The sequence below is a fragment of the Barbus barbus genome (assembly GCF_936440315.1).
Source record: "Barbus barbus genome assembly, chromosome: 37".
Lineage (NCBI taxonomy): Eukaryota > Metazoa > Chordata > Actinopteri > Cypriniformes > Cyprinidae > Barbus > Barbus barbus.
In genome coordinates this window covers 14,063,070-14,087,051 of record NC_136715.1, presented here as the reverse complement: position 1 = coordinate 14,087,051, position 23,982 = coordinate 14,063,070, and the positions used below count along the sequence as shown (strand labels likewise).

The following is a 23,982-nucleotide window of genomic DNA, read 5'->3' as shown; positions in this document are numbered from 1 at the left end:
AAAAAAAAAGTTTTCACAGTTTCCACAAAATTATTAAGCAGCACAACTGTTTTCAACATTGATAGTAATAAGAAATGTTTCTTGTGCAACAAATCAGCATATTAAAATGATTTCTGAAGGATCATGTGACGCTGAAGACTGGAATAATGGATACAGAAAATTAAGCTTTGTCATCACAGAAATAAATTACATTTTAAAATATATTAAAACAGAAAGCAATTATTTTCATTTCACAATATTACGATCAAATAAATGCAACCTTGGTGAGCACTTGGTGAGAATTTCTCCAAAAACATAAATATCTTAACGACCCCAAACTTTGGAACAGTAGCATATACATTAATGATGAAACTTCATCATGTGTATGTATTTTGTGTGTGTTTGTACACTGGTGGTTTGTTTTTATGTGCACTTATAACGTGTTGTATGTGTGCTTCCTTTTTTAAATGTATGGTATGTTTTCGTTCACGTGTGTTTTGAGTACCTTGTAACCTTGTGTGTGTCTTACCTTTGTATCTCAATATCTTTGTGTTCTTCTAAAATGGGGGTGTCTACATGAATGTGCACCCTCTGTTTGTCTTATTTTTGTGCTGTTTGCATGCACCGTGTCTTTTTATCAGAGCGAGGAGAAGTTGCGACACCTCCAGGAATTGCTGGAGTTGGCAGAACAACGGCTACAACAGACTATGAGGAAGGCAGAGACTCTGCCCGAGGTGGAGGCTGAACTGGCCCAGAGAGTGGCCGCCCTCACCAAGGCAAGTACTCAGTCACTCCTCCAGACAACAGCAGCAGAAAAAAATGAGAGAGTCAGTTCATAAGATTATTTTCTGTCAGGAAAATGCCCTCTGAGATGGTGATTAAACAAATGATAAGGTAAAGAAGGGCGGCAACTGATATGAAAAGATTACACAGCAAAATAATTTTTAGCCCACTGAGACATGATTTAGAGAAACATCTAAAAGTTCTATGATGGGTCAAGACCCAATTTTAGGTTGCAGGTTCATTCTAACTGGATCATGGAAATCAGAAAAAAAAAAGTGAATTGCATATTAGGCAGATGTAGATTTTAAGCTAAACAATTGACATATTAAGCAAATGCCAACATTGTTTAACCAAAGTATGTGTGGTATAATAAATACACCCCATATTAGATTAAATATGGTGCTATTTTAGTTTTTAACTTCAATTCAGTTTGATTCCAAGGCAATAGTTTTCATTTCATTTTTATTTCAGTTAATTAAAATGTTGTTGAACAGATTTAGTATTAATTGAGACTGACATATTGCTATTGTTGATATCATGTTAATAATCTTTAATATTTTGGACCTATAGAGTTCATGGTGCTGTAGCTAAGATTGTAGCTAAGCAATTTTGGTGGGTCTTTTAAGTGTTGGGTTTCCACTTGATGTCCAAAGTAAAATCTGGATCTTGAAGCAAAACCAGTTTAGGATCACTTATTTTACAACAAAAAAAAAGGTCAGACCTAAGGCCTAGTGTCAGGCAACATGCTTTCCGACACATTGAACTATGGTGCTCATGTAAGTTTGAGTGGCATTATTTTTTCATCCTTTTATTATTATTTTTTCATCTTTTCCTATCAGTTGTGTCCTTTCTCTTCTTATAAGTGTCAAAAAAGACAAAAACAATACAGCTGTTTTGTATATAATAAAGCACTCCATTGCATCAGCCATCAGCCATCCACAGGTAGAGCTGATATTTCTCTTCTACAGGCTTCCATCTCATTCTCTTGCCAGTTTAGATAATCCTCACTCTGTAGCAGTCACATTTCATCTGAACATCAACTGGAATTGTGGATGACAGTGTTTTTCAGAGGCAGCCAAATGTCTTGTCAGAGTGGCAGAGAGGCAGTGGGGTTTTGTTTATAGTCTCGCTAATGTAGTTAATTAAAAATGGCAACTTTTGTCATTCTCAGTCAGTGGTATCCTGTCATACACCTCATGCTTCAAGTAATACAGATCCATGGCTGACCTTAAACCAGATGCAGACTTTCTCCTTCCTAAGATCCTATTTATATGCCATCACTGGGCTGTAGAGAAACTGAATAATACAACATCATGCACTGAGAAAAAAATTAATAAATATATATATATATATATATATATATATATATACTTTGACGTATCATAGCCTTATTTTAATTTTAAATATGGTTTTTGAGAACAGATTTGACAAGCATCTTTCTGTGACCAATAAAATGCAAGCAATTAAATCGAAGTCTCTTTTTTGTTAAATGTGAAGTGTCTAATCTGTGAAGGTTTTAGCTCTGCTGTTGCTCTTTATACTAATGTCAGTGTTTCCTGTAGGCGGAGGAGAGACATGGCAACATCGAGGAGCGTTTGCGCCAACTGGAGGCCCAGCTGGAAGAGAAGAACCAAGAGCTGGGCAGGGTGAGGACTGGATTGGGGTCATGACAACAAAAGAAAAAGGGATGCTGAGTTTGTCACTGAATGAGTGAATGTTGGGTAGAGGAAAGATGAGTTATGAGGGAGTAAATGAGGGAGTGCGAGAGTGGCTTTGGTTCATTACGCTGTGTGAGTGTGATTTGGATTTGTTTAAGTGCACATAAGAATGAACACTATAACCAGTGTTTTTTTTTTTTTGGTGAGTGTGTGCGAATGTTCATATGCTTGGCTACGTCAACACAAACTTGAAATAGCCCACATCAGATGGTTCCTATTAGGGAAAAGTAAATAAACAACATATCAAAATGAAAATGTAAAACGAAAATGTTTGTTTAGGCGTATTGTCCCTAGCAGCTTGTATTACACATACTTATAGGTCACACTTCACAATAGTTACATTTGTTAAAATTAGTTAACTACGTTAGTTAACATGAACCTGAGCATGAACTTAATAATCTTAGTTTACTCTATATTCATTTCAACATTTTCTAATACATTATTCAAAAATTGTATATGATTTAATGGACCTTTATTAACTAACATTAACAAAGATTAAAATATATATTTATATATTGTGTTACCATAATGGATTCTAAATATATTTTTTAATAATTCATAATTTAATTTAAGAAATAATATAATATTATATAATAATACGTATATAATAAATATATTTTAATATAATATATTATAAAATAATATAATATAATAATACAAAAAAATTGTTTGGGTTTCAAGGTTAGAATGTAGTTATTTCGATTAGATTTTATTAAAAACAATACAAGTATATGGTCCGAATCTGATAATTAAAGTGTGTTTCTCTGTGTGTGTGTGTGTGTGTGTGTGTGTGTGTGTGTGTGTGTGTGTTAAGGAAGACGTGTTACCTGTTGCACAATAGGTCTTGACCAGGCTTGCAGGCGGTGTGTTCGACCTCACTGTGGGGACTCTGCGGCCTGACCGCTCTGATTAGCCTGTGCTGCTTTGTGTCTTCTTCTGTTTTTTTACACACACAACAGAGGCAAACAAAGATCGATAGGCTAGCACTCCTGTACAAACACACTCACACACACATGCTGCTGCTCTGAGAATATGGGACATTTTTTTGCTCATCTTGCAGATGAATTTCCCCACCCCCAGTGAGAGCAGAGCTGTAGTTGGCTGCTATATTTGGATTTTGAATAATTCATGCATGGTTAATTTCCTTCTGCGTGTGTGAGCTGATGGTTGTAATGACTTAAAGCAGTCAAAGAGAGTCCTTATCCTCCTTCAGTCTTAATTAAACCTTGATACTTACACCTCAGACTGAGCTTGAGCTCCCGTTCTTTCCTGACAGTCACAATGCTCTGTGTTGACTACATTTTAAAGACCGCTGCCACCAAAAGAAAATTAAGATTTTGTTGCCAGGCAACTGAGTGTCCATATCCTGCTGCAACTGTGTTTAAAAGTCATCACCCCTGCATTCAGCTACAAGGACTGTCATTCATTTTCTTGAGGGATTATCACAAAATATGTGAGAAATTAGTTGTTTTATTTTTAGAAAAATGTTTTAATATCATGAACCTGACTTATTTAAAATATTTAGAATGTGATGACAGTGCTTTGCCCTCTATTAGTTGTACTGTACGTTGATTATCAGAAAAACAAATTCCAGTCTAGTTGTGCTCTTAAATAAAGGATGTTGTTTCATACTCCTTTTTTTCTTTCTTCCTTTTATCTTCTCTGTTCGCTGTCATTCTTTCTCAGGCTCGGCAGAGGGAGAAGATGAACGAGGAGCATAACAAGCGTCTGTCTGACACTGTGGACCGTCTTCTCACAGAGTCCAATGAACGGCTTCAGCTGCACCTGAAGGAGCGCATGGCTGCGCTGGAGGACAAGGTACAGATTTTACAATACCCACCTGCACATACTACTGTTCACATTTGACCATTTGATCAGGAGATGCTCAAAGAGTATTGAAGCAAACACACACAGGTCTGATAGGTTTCCCAGGCCTAATTACAGCAGATCTCAGATTTACATGCACTGCAGCAAAAAAGCATACAATATTAAGGGCTGTTTTATATATATATATATATATATATATATATATATATATATATATATATTCAGTGCCCTCCAAAAGTTTGGAAACGCCCTAGAAAAGTGGGGTTTTGGACAATATTGGCATGTATCCTTTTTAATTTGTGATAATTTTGCACTGATAAGGGACAACACAAACTACGAAAACATATTTTATTACATAAACAGTTTATACATAGAAAAAAAATGTCAATTTTCGATTCATCAAAATATCCACCATTGGCAGCTATTACAGCTCTGCATAATCTGGGCATCCGAGCTGTCAGTTTATTCAAACATTGACTTGATACTGTATATTACTCCAAGCCACCTGAAGGATTGCCCAAATTCTTACGGACATCACGGTCCAGTTCCTCCCATAGTAGCTCAATTGGGTTGAGGTCGGGTGACTGGGGAGGCCATTGATGCCAGCTGACTGTTTCCTCTCCAAAGAGGATTTGAACAGCTTGGAAGTGTGCTTGGGGTCATTGTCTTGTTGGAAGGTTTAGGAAGGTTGGGGTGTTTCCAAACTTTTGGAGGGCAGAGTGTATATATATATATATATATATATATATATATATATATATATATATATGTATATGTTACTTAATTTTATTATTTAAAAAATTAATTCTATTATTTAACATTTAATTTTTGAAATGTTATAAGAAAATATTTTAATATTTTTAATAAAAATTTTTAGCATTGGCAAAAAAAAATAATTGTTGCTTTTTTCTTTTCTTAATGAACAATTAAAATAGGGCAAGTATATCTTAAGAGCTCATTAATTTGAAAAGATATTTAAATCTATTATTATTTTTTATTCGTAAGAAATTAATTGTTGATTATGTTGATTAATTTTCTTAATGCACATTTATCTTATGAAACTGTTCGAATTATTTAAATTATTTACATTATATATTATTTAAAGTATTTATATATTATTTAAATTATTAATGAATTAATGAAAATAATTTAATATGAATATTTATGTACATAGTTACAATCTGCTTCATCCTAGAGCATCAGGAAATTGCTTGTGGAAAACACAGATGTAAAAGTGAAAGTGACGTGACATGTGGCCAAGTATGGTAATGAACCCATACTCGGAATTAGTGCTCTGCATTTATCCCATCCAAAATGCACACACACAGCAGTGAACATACACTGTGAACACACCCCTGGAGCAGTGGGCAGCCATTTATGCTGCAGCGCCCAGGGAGCAGTTGGGGGTTCGGTGCCTTGCTCAAGGGCATCTCAGTCGTGGTATTGAAGGTGGAGAGAGTGCTGGTTATTCACTCCCCCCACCTACAATCCCTGCCGGTCCTGAGACTCGAACCCGCAAACTTTTGGGTTACGAGTCCAACTCTCTAACCATTAGACGTGAAGGGACATGCTGAAACACCACACGTAGAGAGAGAGTGTACAGGTTATCTTTGGCACAACATGCTGCTTAAAGCTTATTCTCAACTTTGTTTCGCCCCCCCCCCCCCCCCCCCCCCCCTTCAAGAATGCACTCATCCATGACCTGGAGAATTCCCAAAAACAACTGGAAGAGTTCCATCACACCAAGGTATGCCCATTGATATCACACAGATCTGCAGAAATTGAACTGCGATAGCCAGAAGTGTTGCAGTGTTGCAATTTCTAGATATAACTGAGGAGCATAACATGTCCATGGGCCTTTCTTAATTAACATCAAGTGTTTAAATTAAGATATTTTTATGAATGTATAGCCAAGGCAAGGCAAGTTTATTTATATAGCACATTTCATACAAAATGGTAATTCAAAGTTCTTTACATGAAAGAAAGTAAAATAGTCATAAAAATAATGATATTGATAATTAAAAAACAATGATACAGAAATTTATTTAAAATTAATTTAAAACACTTAAGAATAGAAAATGATTACATGAAATAAAGAAGTGTGTAAGTGTTTAACCTGCAGATGGTCTCGATTTATTTTATGTTTTTTATTATTTTTTTATATATCACATTGCAGGACACGTTTTATAGTGTTTGCATTTTTAAAAGTGCAAATATGTATTTAAAAATATATACATAAACTAATATTCAAATGTTTAAGGTTGGTACGATTCTGTATTGTTTTTAAATGTATTGTTTAAATGTATTATTATTATTAGTTTTTTTACATTTATGTTTTTTGTTTTTAAATTTAAAAGACTTATGCTGACAAAAGCTGCATTTATTTGATCAAAAATACAGTAAAACAGTAAGATTGTGAAAAATTATTACAAAAATGTTTTGTATTTTAATATATAGTTTTAAATGTTTATTTCTGTGATGGTAAAGCTGAATTTTCAGCAGCTAAAGAAGCATTTCCTCTTGTTATCAACGGGGCTGCCTAATATTTTTTGTGTTAGCATTTTTCAGGATTCTTTGCTGAAGATAAAGTTCCAAATAACAGCATTTATTCAAAAATAAAAATCTTTTGTAACATTATAGATGTCAGTACTGTCACTTTGATCAATTTAATGCATCTTTGAGGAATAAAGTATTCATTTACTTTCAAAAATCTATTTTAAAATTAATGTGATCTTATTTTGATCCTAATTCATTTAAGTTCATAAAAGTAGTTTTCATAATAATGAAAGAACTGAATAATCAAGTGTTTTTTGGTTGTTTAGGAGAGGCTTATTGGGGAGATTGATAAATTACGGGCTGAACTGGATCATTTGAAGCGCAGGAGCGGGGCATTTGGAGATGGAACACATCCTAGGTGACATCCAGATTTAAAATGATTATAGTATTTTGTTATGTAATGAGCCCTGTTTTTATTTGCTCAGTGATGAGCTAAGTAAGCCTCTTTCTCTGCCTCTCTCTGTTGACCCGGTCTTAGGTCTCATGTTGGCAGTGCCACAGACCTTCGCTTCTCAGTGGTAGAAGGTCCAGGAGATCACTACTCCTCCGTAGGGGTCATACGACGGGCTCAGAAAGGTCGACTGGTGGCACTCAGGGATGAACCCACCAAGGTGTCAATGTCGCAACTACTGTACATCTCCATCTGTCACTGTCATAAACCAAAACTTGTAATATGTACTGTACTAGTATTACTGTAGTCACTGACCAACCTTGGCCTTGTAAACTAATTTCTCCCTATTATTTTCTTTTGCCTCGTTGGATGTGTTTGTTGTAAGTTCCGGGTTCTCTAATCCACTTCAAAAATGTCGAGAGTAAATCAGATCTTACTGAAACACTATTATCTGGAAGCCTGATTTGTAACCCTGATCCATGCCTTTATTTCCAGATCCTGCCAATGGTGGAGCAGGATTGGGATCGCTCTCAGCCTTCCAGCTTGCGAGCCAGCCGTACTCACCTGATGGGAAGCGACACTGAGCTGTCTGACCTGGACGATGAAGACCATGAAACCATGTTCAGCTCAGCCGATATGCTGTCTCCCAGCGGGCACTCTGACGCCCAGACGCTTGCCCTCATGCTGCAAGAACAGCTGGATGCCATCAATGAGGAGATCAGGTTGGGATTTTTAAAATATATTTTTTTATGTTGTTTTGATTTTTAGCAGCTGCACAGCAACAACCTGACATTTAGCAGTGTCTGCATGAGCTAGTGCCACTTAGGTTTTGTTCAAAAAGCTTTTTAAAACTGTTGAAGTGCATAGTTTATGACTAAGCGCTAACTTAGTGTAATGATGGCGCTGAGGCAGAGTTAGAATCCATTCGCAGAAGTTTATTAAAAGGGGTTTCAACAAACAGAAACGTGAAGTCAGGTAAGAGGTCTGTACCAGTATCACAGTTGAGTCCATTGATACACACAGGGGCAATCCAGAAGGCGGAAATCAGTAGGCAGGCAAAGAGTTCATACACAAACATCAGTCCAAACGAGCAAACAAGGAAATCAGAGTCGAGGTCAACAGGCAGAGTTATACACAGCAAGGCAATGAGAAAGACAATGGTTGGTAAGGTTGTATTTATTTATCATTAACTGTTTGGTATTCATCATTATGATGGAGGTGTTGTTACTCATTTAACTTGTGAAGACATTAGCCAATCAACAGAAGTCATTTGCATAAGTCTAAAAGATACTGTAGCTAAAATAGGCTGTTTAATTGGTTTTTGGTGGACGAAACGTTGACTAACATTATAAGGAATTTATAATTAGTGTTGCATATAGGCTCTTTAACTTACTGCCAGCTTAAAGACCCACTTAAAAGAGTAGAAAAGCCCTTTAACAGTTCAGGGTTACTCTTTACAATATTTGCTTTAGTATATGAATGCTTCAAATTTGACTTGTGTGAAATCTAATCATGTGCCTCAAGTATATCAGCTTAAATACTTAAAATGTCATGTTCAATTGTCTTATTGATCCAAGCTTGTGCTCTAAACTCATGCTTTGTTGAACAGAGTCTTCAGACGGGTGGCCAGCTGCAGCCAGAGCCAACTTTCTTCTCAAACTCAATGACCTTTTTTTGATTTCAGAATGCATTGACCCAGCAGGCAGACTAAAAGAACACCTGTGTGTCTCTGTGCGTTATATAACTAGAACGGTAACAGAAACTGTCAGGCAGGCCAAAAACTTCATTCTAAATCCAAACAGTGCTCTGACGCTTGTCCTGATACCGAGCTGTCTGGATTACTTTCAGCAGCACAAAGCGCTAGAGGTGGAACATCTGTCATATATGACAATATATGTGAGTCTGTAAGTTGAATCTGCCCATCACACAGATAGATTCTGAGTTGTGGATGAATATAAATGCCAGACAATAGCAGAGCTATCACCTGAAATGTGCAGCAGTGTGCAGACAGCAATGACTCATGACCTGAGCTGTGGCTTAAACTCAAGGGTTCAACAGACTATACTTCCACTGCATGAATATGAACATATATCAACAGTAAGAGGAGTCCTGGTGACATTTTCTTTAAGGGCTGAATATATAATGCCCTATAAAGCTATTAGTAGTGCATTTTATGGTTTCTCCATTAATTCTAGCCACCGTTATAATGTATTATATGTGCATTATATGTGCATTATATATAGATAGTCAAGGGTGCGCATAAGTGGTGCACAGGTGCGCGACCAAAATAAAAATTGCGCTGTTTAAATAAGTTCAGACCACTAATTTGACAGCTGTTAATGCACAATCACCATTTTAGATCGACTAACTGTAATACTGTATGAGATGTCAATTCAAACTAAAAACATAAATCTAACCTATGCACTGCTGGTTTCAGAGCAAAATGCAGAACAGTGACTTTAACTCGGCAGCACTAAAACCAGCAGTACATATACTTACTTCCCTTGCAGATTTTATATTTGAAAATGTTGAAAATTCATGTAATAAAGAAAAAAAAAATCTAAATATTAGCATTGTTTTTTTTTTTTTTAAGTGTACTATAAAATCAATGTATTTTTATTTAATAATATTTTTATTTTAGAATATAATAGTATTATTATGCTGCATTAATTATTTTGTTTATTTATTTATTTTTAAATTAACTATATAAAGAGCAGTAACACTATAATTAATATTATTAGTTATTTTATTTTTTATTGTCATAATTTAATGGGTCACACTAAGTGCAGTGTGAGCACCAAACCAAATCTCCAGGTGCTCTCATGAGAACCAGACTGAAAAATCTATGTGCACCCCTGTACACAGCCATTCTTGGCTACACATAATGTATTTATAATTTATTAGAAGATGTAAGATTAAGGCATAAAATTCAGTATTTTATAGGTTTTAATTCATTATATTAGTTAAAAGTATAACTATAAATATGGATAAATGGGTAGCCAACATTAAATAGATTTTTTTAAAAATTATTTGATTTGATTTGAGTTCGGCTTCGGTTTGAAGTGTACTCTGCAGAGAGTACCGTCTGGGGATGTTTGTGTGTTTTTTATGTAGGACCATACAGGTGCTAAATCTCTCTCTCCTTCTGTTCCAGAATGATCCAGGTAGAGAGGGAATCAGCAGAGCTCCGGGCCGATGAGATCGAGAGTCGAGTAAACAGCGGCAGCATGGACGGCCTGAACGTGACACTGCGGCCACGCTCCTCCATCCCCACCTCCGTCACCGCCCTCTCTCTGGCCAGTTCATCACCCCCCATTAGCGGCCGATCCACACCCAAACTGACGTCTGGTTCTGCGGCCCACGAGTTGGGCATCATGACCCTGGTGATCCTTGCTTAACATTTAAATGCTTTTATTTTGTGTTAACCCCGTCCTTTTTCTAACACTCACAGCACTTAATCATCTGTCACCTTGCATCTTCTTCTGTCTCTTTCTTCCTGCTAACACTTCAGCCTAGTGATTTAAGGAAACATCGCAGACGAGTGGCTGTAAGTGTGTCTTCATCTCTAAATGACTAAACTGAAGACTGGATTGCTTGTGCTAATTAAGTGTGTGAGCATTTTAAATGATTTGTGTTCAGGGTGTGTGGGAAATGTCATTCGTTTTTTTTTTTTTTTTTTTGCAAAAGGCAATATCGTGAAGATTTTGTTTGTGTGCTTTTGTCCCAGTCTCCTGTGGAGGCCCGAGAAGACAAGGCCACCATCAAGTGTGAGACTTCGCCCCCTTCCTCCCCTCGCGGTCTCAGACTAGACCAAATGAACTTCGCTCAGCTAACAGGAAGCCTTGAGGATGGCCGAGGGTAAACGCACACACAAATCCACAGATGTGTGTAAACGCACACACTCAGGTGTTAATAGATCCTTCTCTGATTGAACTAAATGAGACACAATTTTCCTAGCAGGCACAATTGAGAACAGATGAGTTTGTTATAGGCAGGCATTGTCTCACACACACTCAACTGCTATTACTGTCAGTTTGCCTTTGTTCAAGTCATGTGTGGCCCGCATTTGATTTGTTCTGTAATACACCGCTAGGTGTGTCATGTGAATTGTGAGCCAAGTAGATAACTTAAATCTTTGAAAATAAGCTGATTATTGTAGGTAAAAAAAAAAAAAATTGTCTGAAACTTCACATGTATTAATTTAATCTCTTCAATTTCCTTCTGCAGATCATTTGCTTTAAAATTACAATTTTGTCATAATTGACCTGCTTTCATTTTAAACATTTTAAAATATTTTCATAGTAGAACAAAATGTCAAAGATGCTGCTTTCCATTGAGCTTTTCCAAAAATGTTGCTGTTTTGAATTTTCTATTCGTCAAATAATCCTGAACAACTGTATCACAAAAATATTAAGCTGTTTTCGACATTAATAATAATAAGATATAAGAAATTTAGTTTTAGTACCTAATCAAAATGATTCAGCTTTGGCATCATGGGAATAAATTACATTTTCAAATATTATTAAAATATAATTTTTCTGTTTGTTTAATCAAATAAACGTAGCCTTAATTTCCATAGGAAACTTGCATCAAAAGCACTAAACTTTTGAACATTAGTCGATAATTTATTTAATAAATAAATTAATACTTTATACAGACAATTAATAAACATTTATAAAATAATACATTGTTCAGAATATCATGTATATCATTTATCATATGTTTTGTCAGGATCTGAACCTAGGTCCACTTTTAATGCTAAATAAAAATATAAAAAATAAAATCACTATAGACTGACTTATACAAAGAATTTCTAAATGATTTTCTGGTTTAGCATCATGTTTAGCTATCATGCTGTGTTTTTAATTATGTTGCTCCAGATGTTCTCTCTAGAGCAGGGCTGTCAAACTCAGTTCCTGGAGGGCCGCAGCCCTGCAGAGTTTAGTTCCAACCCTGCTCCAACACACAAACCATGTAGTTTTAAACAAGCCTAAATGACATGATTAGCTAGATCAGGTGTGTTTAATTAGGGTTGCATCTAAACTCTGCAGGGCTCCGGCCCTCCAGGAACTGAGTTTGACACCACTGCTCTAGAGTATCATCTACTATGTAAGCTCAGTCAGGGTTTAGCTGGTGTGGTGTTTTTGTACGGCTAAATTTAATGATGAACTACCATGGGTATTGTCGAATACAAATCACACTTTGTAGTCTGCCTAATTTAATTCAAATAAGACTTTCAGAAGGAGTCCTGCACACTCAGACTAATACACATTGATTTGAATCAAAGCAAGAAATCACACCTGATGTGCTGTTTTTCAGTCTCTCTGTCCTTCCTACTCCCTCATCACTGCTGGGGAGTTCAACTGCATCTCAGAGCCGCCCAGCTCCATCACGATTTAATGCTTTGCACAAATTTATGGTGATGCTAGGGGAGGAATGATTTCATTACGATTGAATTGGCTTTGATAGAACCAAATAAGAGTGCAGGAATAACTAAGCATTTCTCAGCAGGGCAGGCAGTTAGTCTGATTAAGAGATTACAAACAGAAGTGATCCGGCATGTTATATAGTGTGAGGCGTTGTTCACACAGGACAGGTTGTTGTGTTCTGTCTTATGTACACATACTTCAGATACATGTCTTTATCTTTTGTGTCAGGTCTCACTGTTTTTAAAGCATTTCCCCTTCACCCCGGCAGTTATTAAGGACAAAAATCCTTGCCACTATTACTGTTTCTATTCGACTGCAGTTTCTACCTCCACATTGCTGCACTTCTCATTTGCATTAGGTTAAACTGTGCTCAACTTAGTTTTGCTATTGATAATAGTTTCTAATGCCACCTGAAATGATTAAAAATGAATGACTTCCAGTTGCTATTTCAGAATTCTGTCATTGCAAACATCCCTCAAAGTGCTAGTCCACCCAAAAATGAAAAATCTGTTATCATTTACTCACTCTCATGTCAATCCAAATCTGTAATCTGTTTTTTCTGTGGAACACAAAAGAAGATATTTTGAAGAATGTTGGTAAGCAAACCTTTTTGGTTCTCAATGACTTCCATTGAATTTTTTGCCCATATAATGGAAGTCAGTGGGAACCAAAACTGTTTGGTAACAAACATTCTTCCACAGAAGAGAAAAAGTAATACAGGTTTGGAATGTCATGAGAGTGAGTAAATAATGACGAAGTGTTCATTTCTGGGTGGACTAGCCCTTTAAATGCTTTACTGTAAGTCACACAGTGCCTCTCTTTTTCCTCACTTTCTCTTTCTCTCTCTGCTTAGGGGCAACAAAAAGAAGGGCATAAAGTCTTCTATCGGCCGTCTCTTTGGCAAGAAGGAGAAATCGCGTTTAGATCAGCCTTTGAGCAAGGATGGCCAGATGACACCACCTGTCATTCCAGGTAGCATGAAACAAACATGCATACATTACATCGGGGAAATGTTTTTATTACTACTACAGAGTATCACTTATAAGCCTTAAATTCAGTTTTATCAAATTTAAGGCCATAAAAATCTTAAATACTTTAAATGGTATAAGAAAAGCCTTACATGTAATCAGAAAGTATTTGGTTTATTTGTCTTAAAGTCGAATTAAGTTAGATTTCTGATACCATGTATCTAAATGAGTGAAGATTGTATACTCCTTAACTAACTGTGTTTTAATATGTTGTTTCACTTTCACAGATTTCGAGATGGGCATTGGAGATACCATGACCTTGAGCAAACTGGGCACACAGGCAGAGCGAGATCGCAGGATGAAGAAAAAGTAGGTCTTCTCTGCTTTATATCTCACTCACACAGCTCCTTCGCCTTGACGCCCATCAAATCACCCAGAGACATTCACTAATCTGACCTAATCCTTATTACCTAATTACACAACTCAATTAAAGCAAATGACCAACCAATTGGATGGCAAAGTGCCATTTCCTGCAGATAAACACGTTACAAATAAGGCTTAATAGTAGACTAATAACATGGCCTCATTTGAGCTTACTTTACCATCTCATAGAGTCTGTCCTCATCTCCACATCTTATCTCTGTCCTCTGATCATTAGCCTGACAGAAAAATGCTTGCATTCTAATAAAATAAATGATGTTAGAAGAATAGCCTAGTGCTGTTCTCTAATAGAACGAAAATCTGATTCAGATAAGTTAATATTTAAAATAACAGGAACAGGATAGATTCAAACAGAAAACAGTTTTAAATTGTATAATTTTTTTGTTATTAGTATATTTTTTATCAAATAAATGCAACCTTGGCGAGCCTATTAAATCTTATAGCTCAATCTTTTAAATAGTAATATAGATAATAAAAAATATTATATGTGACCCTGGACCACAAAACCAGTCTTAAGTTGTATACTTAAGTATACTTATACAATCTCTTACTGCGGAAGAGTTTGAACAAAGCTTGAGAATATTTGTTTTTAAGTTTCTTGTTTTTATTATTATTGTTATTATTAAAAAAATGTTTTCTCTTTTTTTCAACTCCTTATTTTTATTGCTGTGATCAATATTATTATTATGATTTTTTATGACTATTTTACTTCCTTTCATGTAAAGCACTTTGAATTAACATTGTGTATGAAATGTGCTATATAAATAAACTTGCCTTGCCTTAAGTTGCAGGGGTATATCTGTAGCAATAGCTAAAAATACATTGTATGGGTCAAAATTATTGATTTTCTTTAATGCCAAAAATCATTAGGGCATAAAGTAAAGATCATGTTCCATGAAGATATTTTGTAAATTTCCTACTGTAGATATATCAAAACTTAATTTTTGTTTAGTAATATGCATTGCTAAGAACTTTATTTGGACATCTTTAAAGGCGATTTTCTCAATATTTTGATTTTTTTGCACCCTCAGATTCCAGTTATGTTATGTTATGTTATGTTATTACATATCAGGGCTTAGTTCCACTTTCATGCTAAACAAAAATAACAATTACATTAAAAACATAAGTAAATTGTAATTCCAGACTTTTGAGTGGGTGTGTATATTAGCCAGAATAAAATGAACATTGCTGTTAAAATTCCCATATCGTTTAACCGCTACACTGTACGCTTCATATGTTCATATGTGAGTTTAACGTCTCTAGGGTTGTGTTTCCTCTAAGCTCTGACCATTCTTTGTCTTCTCTCAGACATGAGCTGCTGGAGGATGCTAGGAGGAAAGGGCTTCCTTTTGCTCAGTGGGACGGCCCAACTGTGGTCTCCTGGCTCGAGGTACAAAGACATCAGCCACCTTCCCTCCTACAGAGCAGTAATGAGCACAGCACTCATGATCTCCATGATTATAATCACACAAATCATGGGGGGGTGGGATACGGATGACAATAATTAGGATAATTACTTACTCGCTCTGATGATGATGGAGATAACGAAGATGCATCTTGACGGCCTTCTCTCTGACATCCTCCAGCTGTGGGTGGGCATGCCAGCTTGGTACGTGGCAGCGTGTCGTGCCAATGTGAAGAGCGGCGCCATCATGTCAGCACTGTCGGACACAGAGATTCAGCGAGAGATCGGCATCAGTAACCCGCTGCATCGGTTGAAGCTGAGGCTGGCCATTCAAGAAATGGTGTCACTGACGAGTCCGTCAGCTCCTCTCACCTCACGCACAGTAAGAGCCTGCCTGTAAACTGCTCACATAAACAGTCTCAAACGGAAAACAAATATGAATCAAATGTTTTACTTTAAATTTTATCTTATTTTAATTTTTTTTATTTAAATTTATTAAAATAATAAATAATGAATTATAGTAATTTTTCTAAAATCATTGTAATTTTATATGTCATGTAATTCTTATTTTATGAGTGAAATCGTTTTTATAATAAACATTTATGTAAAAAATATTTAACGTATTTTTATCAACTTAGTTAATTTTATTATTTTAGAATTAAGTAGTTAATAATTAATCATAATAATTAATACAATTATTGTAGTTTTATTTCATTATTTTGTTAATCATTATTTAAATACAATAATTATGTTAATATGGTAATAATTATATAAATGAAATAATCTTTACAATAACAATTTGTGAAAAAAAAATATTTAATATATTTATTTATAATTTATAATTATATTTATTTATAATAATTTGGTAAATGCTTTATAATTCTATGCATAATAATGCATTCTATTTTTATTCAATTATTATTTCAATCGTTAGTAAAACAAAATAATTATATTAAAAAATATTAATGATTATATTAAAAAATAATAAATCATCTTTATAATCATTTTTATTTGAATTTGTTTTATTTAAACCCAAACAAATTGTTAGTGATTTTGGTCCAATTTAGATTAAAATAGGTATCTGTACACCTACTGCATACGTAGAAAATAATTGCCGGGGGTGTTAGTAACATGACTGCCAACTGTACTTGCCTTAAAGGGACTTTGCTTTAAAGGTGGATATGCGGACTATGCCATGTGTGATCATTTATCTGTGTGTGTGTGTCTGTTTTTCTCTGTTCAGTCTTCCGGAAATGTGTGGGTGACTCACGAGGAGATGGAAAACATGGCAACCTCGACCAAAATGGTTAGTCCATCTGGGTGACTCCCTTGTGCCCGCGGTGCCATGCATATGCCACGCTTCCGCAGCCCTCACAACCCCCAGCCTGCTGCCCCTGAATCCACCCCCATCTCCCTCTGCCCTGCAAACTACCCAAAGAGTGCGCTTATTAAACCTTTTGCATGTTTCTATGTGATTACTGTCCTGTCGCTTTGCAAAATTATTCCATATTTAACTGCATTTGCAGTAACCTAGTAACAACCACAGCTGCTTGGTTTGCTCTTCATCTACTCTGACTGGACTGAACTTATTTAGCTGGAAGAGAGCATTGTTAACACTCTCCTCTGTGCTCTAACACGCTGGCACTCTGGCCTTTGACTGACAGGAGAATGAGGAAGGAAGCTGGGCTCAGGTGAGAGAGCAACCGAGAGCCTTCCAATGACCTCTTTTATGTGGTTTTTACTTTCCATTTAAAAAATCTGTCATTAGCTTAGTATGTTTATGGCATAAGAATTGACAGTCTTTATATGATTTTCATATGGAGTTTAGTAAAAACAAATTGCAATTTGTCATTTAAATATCTCCAGTTATACTCTATATGTAAGAAATGCAATGAAAACTTTGTTAATTTGATTTAAAATTAAAAAGTATTTTTTATAATTATAATTTTATATATATATATATATATATATATATATATATATATATATATATATATGTATATATATATATATATATATATATATATATATATGTGTATGTATATATATATATATATATATATATATATATATATATATATATATATATATATAGGTAGCACACACACACACATATATATATATATATATATATATATATATATATATATATATATATATATATATAGGTAGCACACACACACATATATATATATATATATATATATATATATATATATATATATATATATAACTTATAGGTGGCACTTTACAATAAGGTTCATTAGTTAACATTAGTTACTAACATTGTGAATATGCATTGTGAACTAACATGAATAAATATATTTATTTATTTATTTAACATATTAAAATCTAGTATTTTATTATATTATTAAATAATTGAAATGTATATAACTATAAATATTTTTAGATTTTAATATTATTGTTTAAATATGTTTTATTTTATAAACAATAAAATAACTATACAATATCTTATCTATCTATATATATATATATATATATATATATATATATTTTTTTTTTTTTTTTTTTTTTTTTTTTTATGCCGGATTAATGTTGGGGTGTGTGTGTATTTATTCATGTAAACATGCATTTTGTTTTTCTTTTAAAATTTTACATTTGATGTCTGTGTAGGATCTAATTAAAATGACAAAACAAAATCCAGTTGACAGAGGCACAGTGAAATAATATCTCTTTTCTTTCTCAGACGCTAGCATATGGTGACATGAACCATGAGTGGATTGGGAACGAGTGGCTGCCCAGTCTCGGCCTGCCTCAGTACCGTAGCTACTTCATGGAGTGCTTGGTGGACGCCCGTATGCTGGACCACCTTACTAAGAAAGACCTGCGGACACATCTCAAGATGGTGGACAGCTTCCACCGGTAAACAATAAGATTTACTGCTCAATTTTAATAACTACAGTGTGAACCAGACTTTGTATGGAATGGTATATGCATTATATCCTTACAGGGCTAGTTTGCACTATGGCATCATGTGCTTAAAAAGGCTGAATTATGACAGGAAGGATCTGGAGCGAAGAAGAGAGGATTTTCAACATGACCTCAAAGGTATGAATAAATGAACAATGCACTCTCTGGATTCATTACTTCTAAGTTATGAAGGGAAGAGCACTATCTAGTGGCTGTACCTGTTGTCTGCATTTTGGTGGCAGGAATGTGTGAGGTCAACAGCTGAGCTTTATAGTGTCAAATTCATTTAAAGGGACAGCGCCTGGCTGAACTTTAGCATAACACATGAACTTGACACAGCTGTGACAGCTTTTTTAAATCTTTCATCTTCATTGCTAAAGACACACGCACCAACTGCTCAAGACACACACACTTAAGCACAGGATTGTACAAACAGAAAGCAGGCTAGCCAGCTGTGCAAAATGATCATGCTCCACATATACTGTTACCTAAACACAGATATTTCCAGTACTGTTATAAACACAGACCCCTTCGAAGATTCGCTTCATTAATGTTTACTGCATGGGTTAGAGGTGGTCTGTTCAGTCTTATACCACAGTATATCACGGAAACTGTATGTCACAATACACATGTTGTTTCAATAGTTGTATGTGTTTTAGAACATATAAAATATATAACTTTTTGTAGGCCAAAACCTTAGACCAGGTGTCACCAAGTTCAGTCCTGGAGGGCCGGTGTCCTGCAGAGTTTAGCTCCAACCTTAATCAAACACACCTGAAGCAGCTAATCAAGGTCTTACTAGGTATACTTGAAACTTCCAGGCAGGTGTGTTGAGGCAAGTTGTAGCTAAACTCTGCAGGACTCCGGCCCTCCAGTATCAAGTTTGATGACCCCTGCCCTAGACATGAAATACTTCTTTGAAGTATCACCTGAGATTTTAAGTTAATATTTCAATAATTTAATGACACATTCACATTTGTGATTCTCTGATGTTGATTAATGATCACATGACATGCAAGTTAAATTGTGATAGTGTTGCAGCCCACATTAAATATTATTATTATCAGTAGTAGTATTAGCATTATTATGAGGTTTTAACTGTGATTTACAAAATTGAAGATAGAAATATATTGCTGTTGTAAATTACAATTGTACTGTAAAATAAAAAAATTAAGAATTTTATTGTACACTACAATTTACAATAATAATCTTGACTTTTAAACACTGACACGTTCAAATATTTCAAATCCTTTTTGTTTTATTTTGTTGAAATTCTGCATATTTACTATTTTTTTATTATCCGTGTAATACTCTAAACTTGTGCTGACAAAAATGTTGAAAATGATGCAAAAGTGTAAATGAAGTGAGCATAGCACGTTTCACAAATGCATGGTAAACTTGCAGCACATGCAGCGATGAAGCTGATCATCAAATTATGCAATTATTTAATTCATTCGTAGCCTTTGATTTGATAGTCACACTATGCTACATTTTCTGATATGGCTTTATAATGGAAGTAATTTGAGTCAGTTTAATATGAAACCAATGAACCATTTTGTGTCTAGCAGAGGTAATAGCAAAAGCATGTATTGTTGTCACTCCCAGATACCCTGGTGTGGACCAATGATCATGTGATGCAGTGGGTTCAGAACATCGGTCTGAAAGAGTACAGTAATAACCTCCTGGAAAGCGGTGTGCATGGAGCTCTCATTGCCTTAGATGAGATGTTTGACTTCAGCAGCTTGGCCCTCATTCTACAGATCCCCATGCAGAACACTCAGGTGAGGAACACACATGATGTTTAATAGCAGTTTAAAGACACTAGCTGATCCATTCTGTTCTAGCATAGAAAACTAACTCAGTTGATTATAGTGGTTCAGCATACTGGTGGTCTTTCCAAAGTCCTGTATCTCTGTGTCTTCCAGGCCAGGCAGATTCTGGAGAGGGAATTTAACAACCTCTTAGTATTGGGAACAGATCGGCGCCTGGATGAGGTTGGTAAACATTTGGATTCTTTTTGAATTTCGGCTAAAATTTCATGGAATTTTTACAGGTTACTACAAGTAAATTTGTCATATGCACACTTTGCAGTCTACTACTTGCCAAAAGCATGTAGCTAAATATTGTCATGTTAATAAATAATGATTTTGGTTGTACTTTATTTTACAGTACATATACTTACATGTGACTTCAAATGACTGTAGCGCAGTCATTTTTTGTCCAATTCCAACAAATCATACATCATTTTGAAGGTATTTTAATGGTGAATAATACATTTTTTTTTTTAATTTGGTAATTCTGACTCATTTTGTGAGCACGGGTCACATATGTGACCCTGGAGCACAAAACTAGTCTTAAGGGTCAATTTTTCGATATTGAGATGTATACATCAAGCTTTCCATTGATGTATGGTTTGTTAGGATCTGACAATATTTGGCTGAGATACAACTATTTGAAAATCTGGAATCTGAGGGCGCAAAAAAAATCTAAATATTGAGAAAATCGCCTACACAAATTGATAATTTTGACCCATACGATGTATTTTTGGCTATTGCTACAAATATACCCCAGCGACTTAAGACTGGTTTTGTGGTCCAGGGTCACATATACACTATATTGCCAAAAGTATTGGGTCACCATTGAACATGTTTGACTACTTTAGTAATTTCTATTAGTACAAATCTTAATGTTAAGATTAAGACCTCTGGTGTGACTTTAAATGCAGACCTTGAGCCAAAAACTCATCACCAAACACCAATGACTTGTACATAAGGGCACTGTCATTTTAGACACGTCCAAAACTGTTGCAACAGAGATGGAAATACAATTTTTAAATACATGAATTATGTTTCCATCTTTGTTGCCACAGTTTTGTTAGTGCCTTTTTCTGTTCTAAAGAAGGGGGTGTCCCAACACTTTTGTCCTTATAGTGTGTATACAAATCATTGGTGTTTGGTGATGAGTTTTTGGCTCAAGGTCTGCATTTAAAGTCACACCAGAGGTGTTCAGCTGGGATCAGGACTTGGCTTTCTGCAGACCAGTCAAGTTCTTCCACACTGACTCAATCAATCATGTCTTTTTGAACCGTGCCTTATACACAGAGGCACTGTCATGTTAGAATAGAAAAGGGTCCTGTCCAAACTGTTGCTATCACAAACGAGCAATCACAACCGTTCATGATTGTGTCATCTTAATTAGTCATTTTAAGAAACTGATGAAGTCGATTTTCCATATCAGTATATCAGGTACCAATCATTTTATTTTATATATTTAAACAATTGTCATTTTTAATGTATGGATGTCTACAGTGAAAAACATCTTGAGATTTGAATGCAGCTTTTCAAAGCTTTTTGAATGCAAGTTTTTAAAAGGAAACAGACATGTAAAATAGAAAAAGATATTTAAATTCTAAATGTTAAATGAAGCAAAGTAAATAGAAATATTTATTCATTTATTTATTTTGTCTTTGTAACAGTTTTTTAAAAGTGAAACATAAAATAGAAGTATTTTTTTTGTGTGTTTACGTAACAACATTTATTTATTATTTTATCTATTTTATTTCAAATTTATTTTATATCTGTGTAACAGTTTTTTCAAATGAAACAGAAACATCAACTAGAATATGTTATTTTTGTTTTAAAATGGCCATTTATTGACAGCAATAAGCTGGGAGTGCTTGTCTGCAGAAGCAGCCAGGATTGCACTGCTCATCATTAATGTTGACATTTGTTCGCTTTAGAACTAGGAAATTATCATTGTGCTGTGATACTCGCTTCTCTGTTGCCATAAATTAAATAACACAGATGTTGTTGCAGTCGTAGTTTTGAACAGTATCTTAACCCAGTTGTTGTGATGTCATTCCTTTCAACAGAGTGATGACAAGTCATTCCGAAGGTCTCCATCGTGGCGTAAGCGCTTCAGGCCGAGGGACTGCCAGGGCCTGGGTATGATGCCAGGGTCCATAGAGACTCTTCATGCTGGCTTCCGCTACAACACCATGTCCATTCCCCCCTCTATGGCTTCTGTGACCAAGAAACAGCTGCAACCAGAAGGTAGAAAGGGGGGGCAGGGTGTTTTGCAAGGGTGAAGTGAGTTCAGCATTGCCATTAACACGTTGCTCTTCAATGGTTGCAGTACAGTACTAACAAGTAGTGCCTTCTCTAACTCTTTTAGTTTATCTTGCAGCACTAATTGCAAAACATGAATGCATTTGACTGTGAAAGCATGTGCTGAAAGTAACTAATATTAATGGCACAGGTCAGGGTCATTCAGCTTGTGTCACTGCATGTTTTCTCCCCTCTGTGTCTCTGTGGTTCAGCAGCCGGTCCCCCGGCCCCGCAGAGACTAGACCCCTCAGCTGTCAGGACTTACTCCTGCTAACTTGCTTTTACTAACCACTGCACTCACACTAACAGGTAAGCTGGTCACTGCAGCCTCTCTGCTCAGATAGAGATGTTTAATGACGCTCCGATTCATTTCTTGGTTACTTTTCGTTCAGTACATGAATGGTCAGTTTTCTTTTGTGTAAAATTTAAGTAGCTTAAACTTCTATTAAACAGAGAATTGAATGAAAGTTCATATAATCCACTAGGATCAACCTACTAACCAATCGGAACATACAGCAACGCTATAGTAAATGAATGCATTACTGCACTCCATTATTTTATTTCAATTTTCAGTGTCCTTTCATGTATATTTATTCAGTCTCATGGATTATATGAATGTGAGCTCATGACTGTTTTTCTCTGTACATTATTCATTCAAGTATATATTTAGTTTGTGTAATTTGGAGGTATTTAAATTTCACATTTTGTAATTATATCAGTGTTCTTCTGGGTTTGGTACAAGTTTGGTACAATCATTAGATTCTGTAGCATAATGTTGGTTAACTAAAGTAGAAACTGCAGTTACACAAATGGGCCATTCACACAGTGAGCATTTTTTCATTACACTTTGGTGCTTCTCTATTTTTTTTTTATGTAAATATGCTCTAAAAGACCGTTTGGCAGTGCTCAAGTTAAAAGAAATTCAACTTTTAAAGAACGCATTTGTAGACATATTTCTTTGGCTGCCCTCCATGTGGTATTTTTGAAGACAAAAATGCATTCTGTGTGTATGGCCCATTACACCAGACATAAATACCAGCGTCTAGAGAGTTTAAAGGCTGAATGTTAAGCTCATCATTTTATTAAAGCATGAATTCCTCCATAAAATAACATGAGAATTTGCAGGTGTTGTCAGTTCATCAACAGACACATGACTTGAGGTAAAGAAGTAGCTGACAGCTTGTGTTTACACTGTTCTGGCTGCTTTTTTATCGACTGACATGTTACATTAACTTGTATCGAACCCTGAATATACCTTTTTATTTAAGAAATATGATTTTGCTTCTGTTATCCTCTCATTTCCCTGCCAGTGCATTCCCACTACCTGTACGGACACATGCTTACGGCCTTTCGAGAATGAAATATGCCAAAATCTGGGGACACCTTGAAAGGATGAGGGAAGGGTTAACCTCTGCCCCTCCCCTGTCCTCAACAACGCTTTCTTGGAC

At 35.3% G+C, this 23,982-nt stretch overlaps 1 protein-coding gene across 1 annotated transcript in view; it reads left to right on the top strand.

Moving 5' to 3' along the window:
- The window catches only part of LOC306857116 (liprin-alpha-4-like), a gene marked incomplete at its 5' end in the record, with an annotated part of 99,979 nt that extends 75,997 nt beyond the window's left edge, over nt 1-23,982 (top strand). Inside the window, 22 exons of the mRNA XM_079396819.1 lie at nt 621-755; nt 2,325-2,408; nt 4,167-4,298; nt 5,992-6,054; nt 7,130-7,221; nt 7,342-7,474; nt 7,750-7,976; nt 10,409-10,637; nt 10,766-10,807; nt 10,982-11,112; nt 13,537-13,655; nt 13,939-14,020; nt 15,401-15,482; nt 15,679-15,879; nt 16,741-16,803; nt 17,162-17,188; nt 18,205-18,380; nt 18,469-18,566; nt 20,034-20,209; nt 20,354-20,422; nt 22,300-22,480; nt 23,845-23,982. Coding sequence (XP_079252945.1) covers nt 621-755; nt 2,325-2,408; nt 4,167-4,298; nt 5,992-6,054; nt 7,130-7,221; nt 7,342-7,474; nt 7,750-7,976; nt 10,409-10,637; nt 10,766-10,807; nt 10,982-11,112; nt 13,537-13,655; nt 13,939-14,020; nt 15,401-15,482; nt 15,679-15,879; nt 16,741-16,803; nt 17,162-17,188; nt 18,205-18,380; nt 18,469-18,566; nt 20,034-20,209; nt 20,354-20,422; nt 22,300-22,480; nt 23,845-23,894 — 2,592 coding nt within the window. The 3' untranslated portion in view covers nt 23,895-23,982. The remainder of the gene's footprint in view (nt 1-620; nt 756-2,324; nt 2,409-4,166; nt 4,299-5,991; nt 6,055-7,129; nt 7,222-7,341; nt 7,475-7,749; nt 7,977-10,408; nt 10,638-10,765; nt 10,808-10,981; nt 11,113-13,536; nt 13,656-13,938; nt 14,021-15,400; nt 15,483-15,678; nt 15,880-16,740; nt 16,804-17,161; nt 17,189-18,204; nt 18,381-18,468; nt 18,567-20,033; nt 20,210-20,353; nt 20,423-22,299; nt 22,481-23,844) is intronic.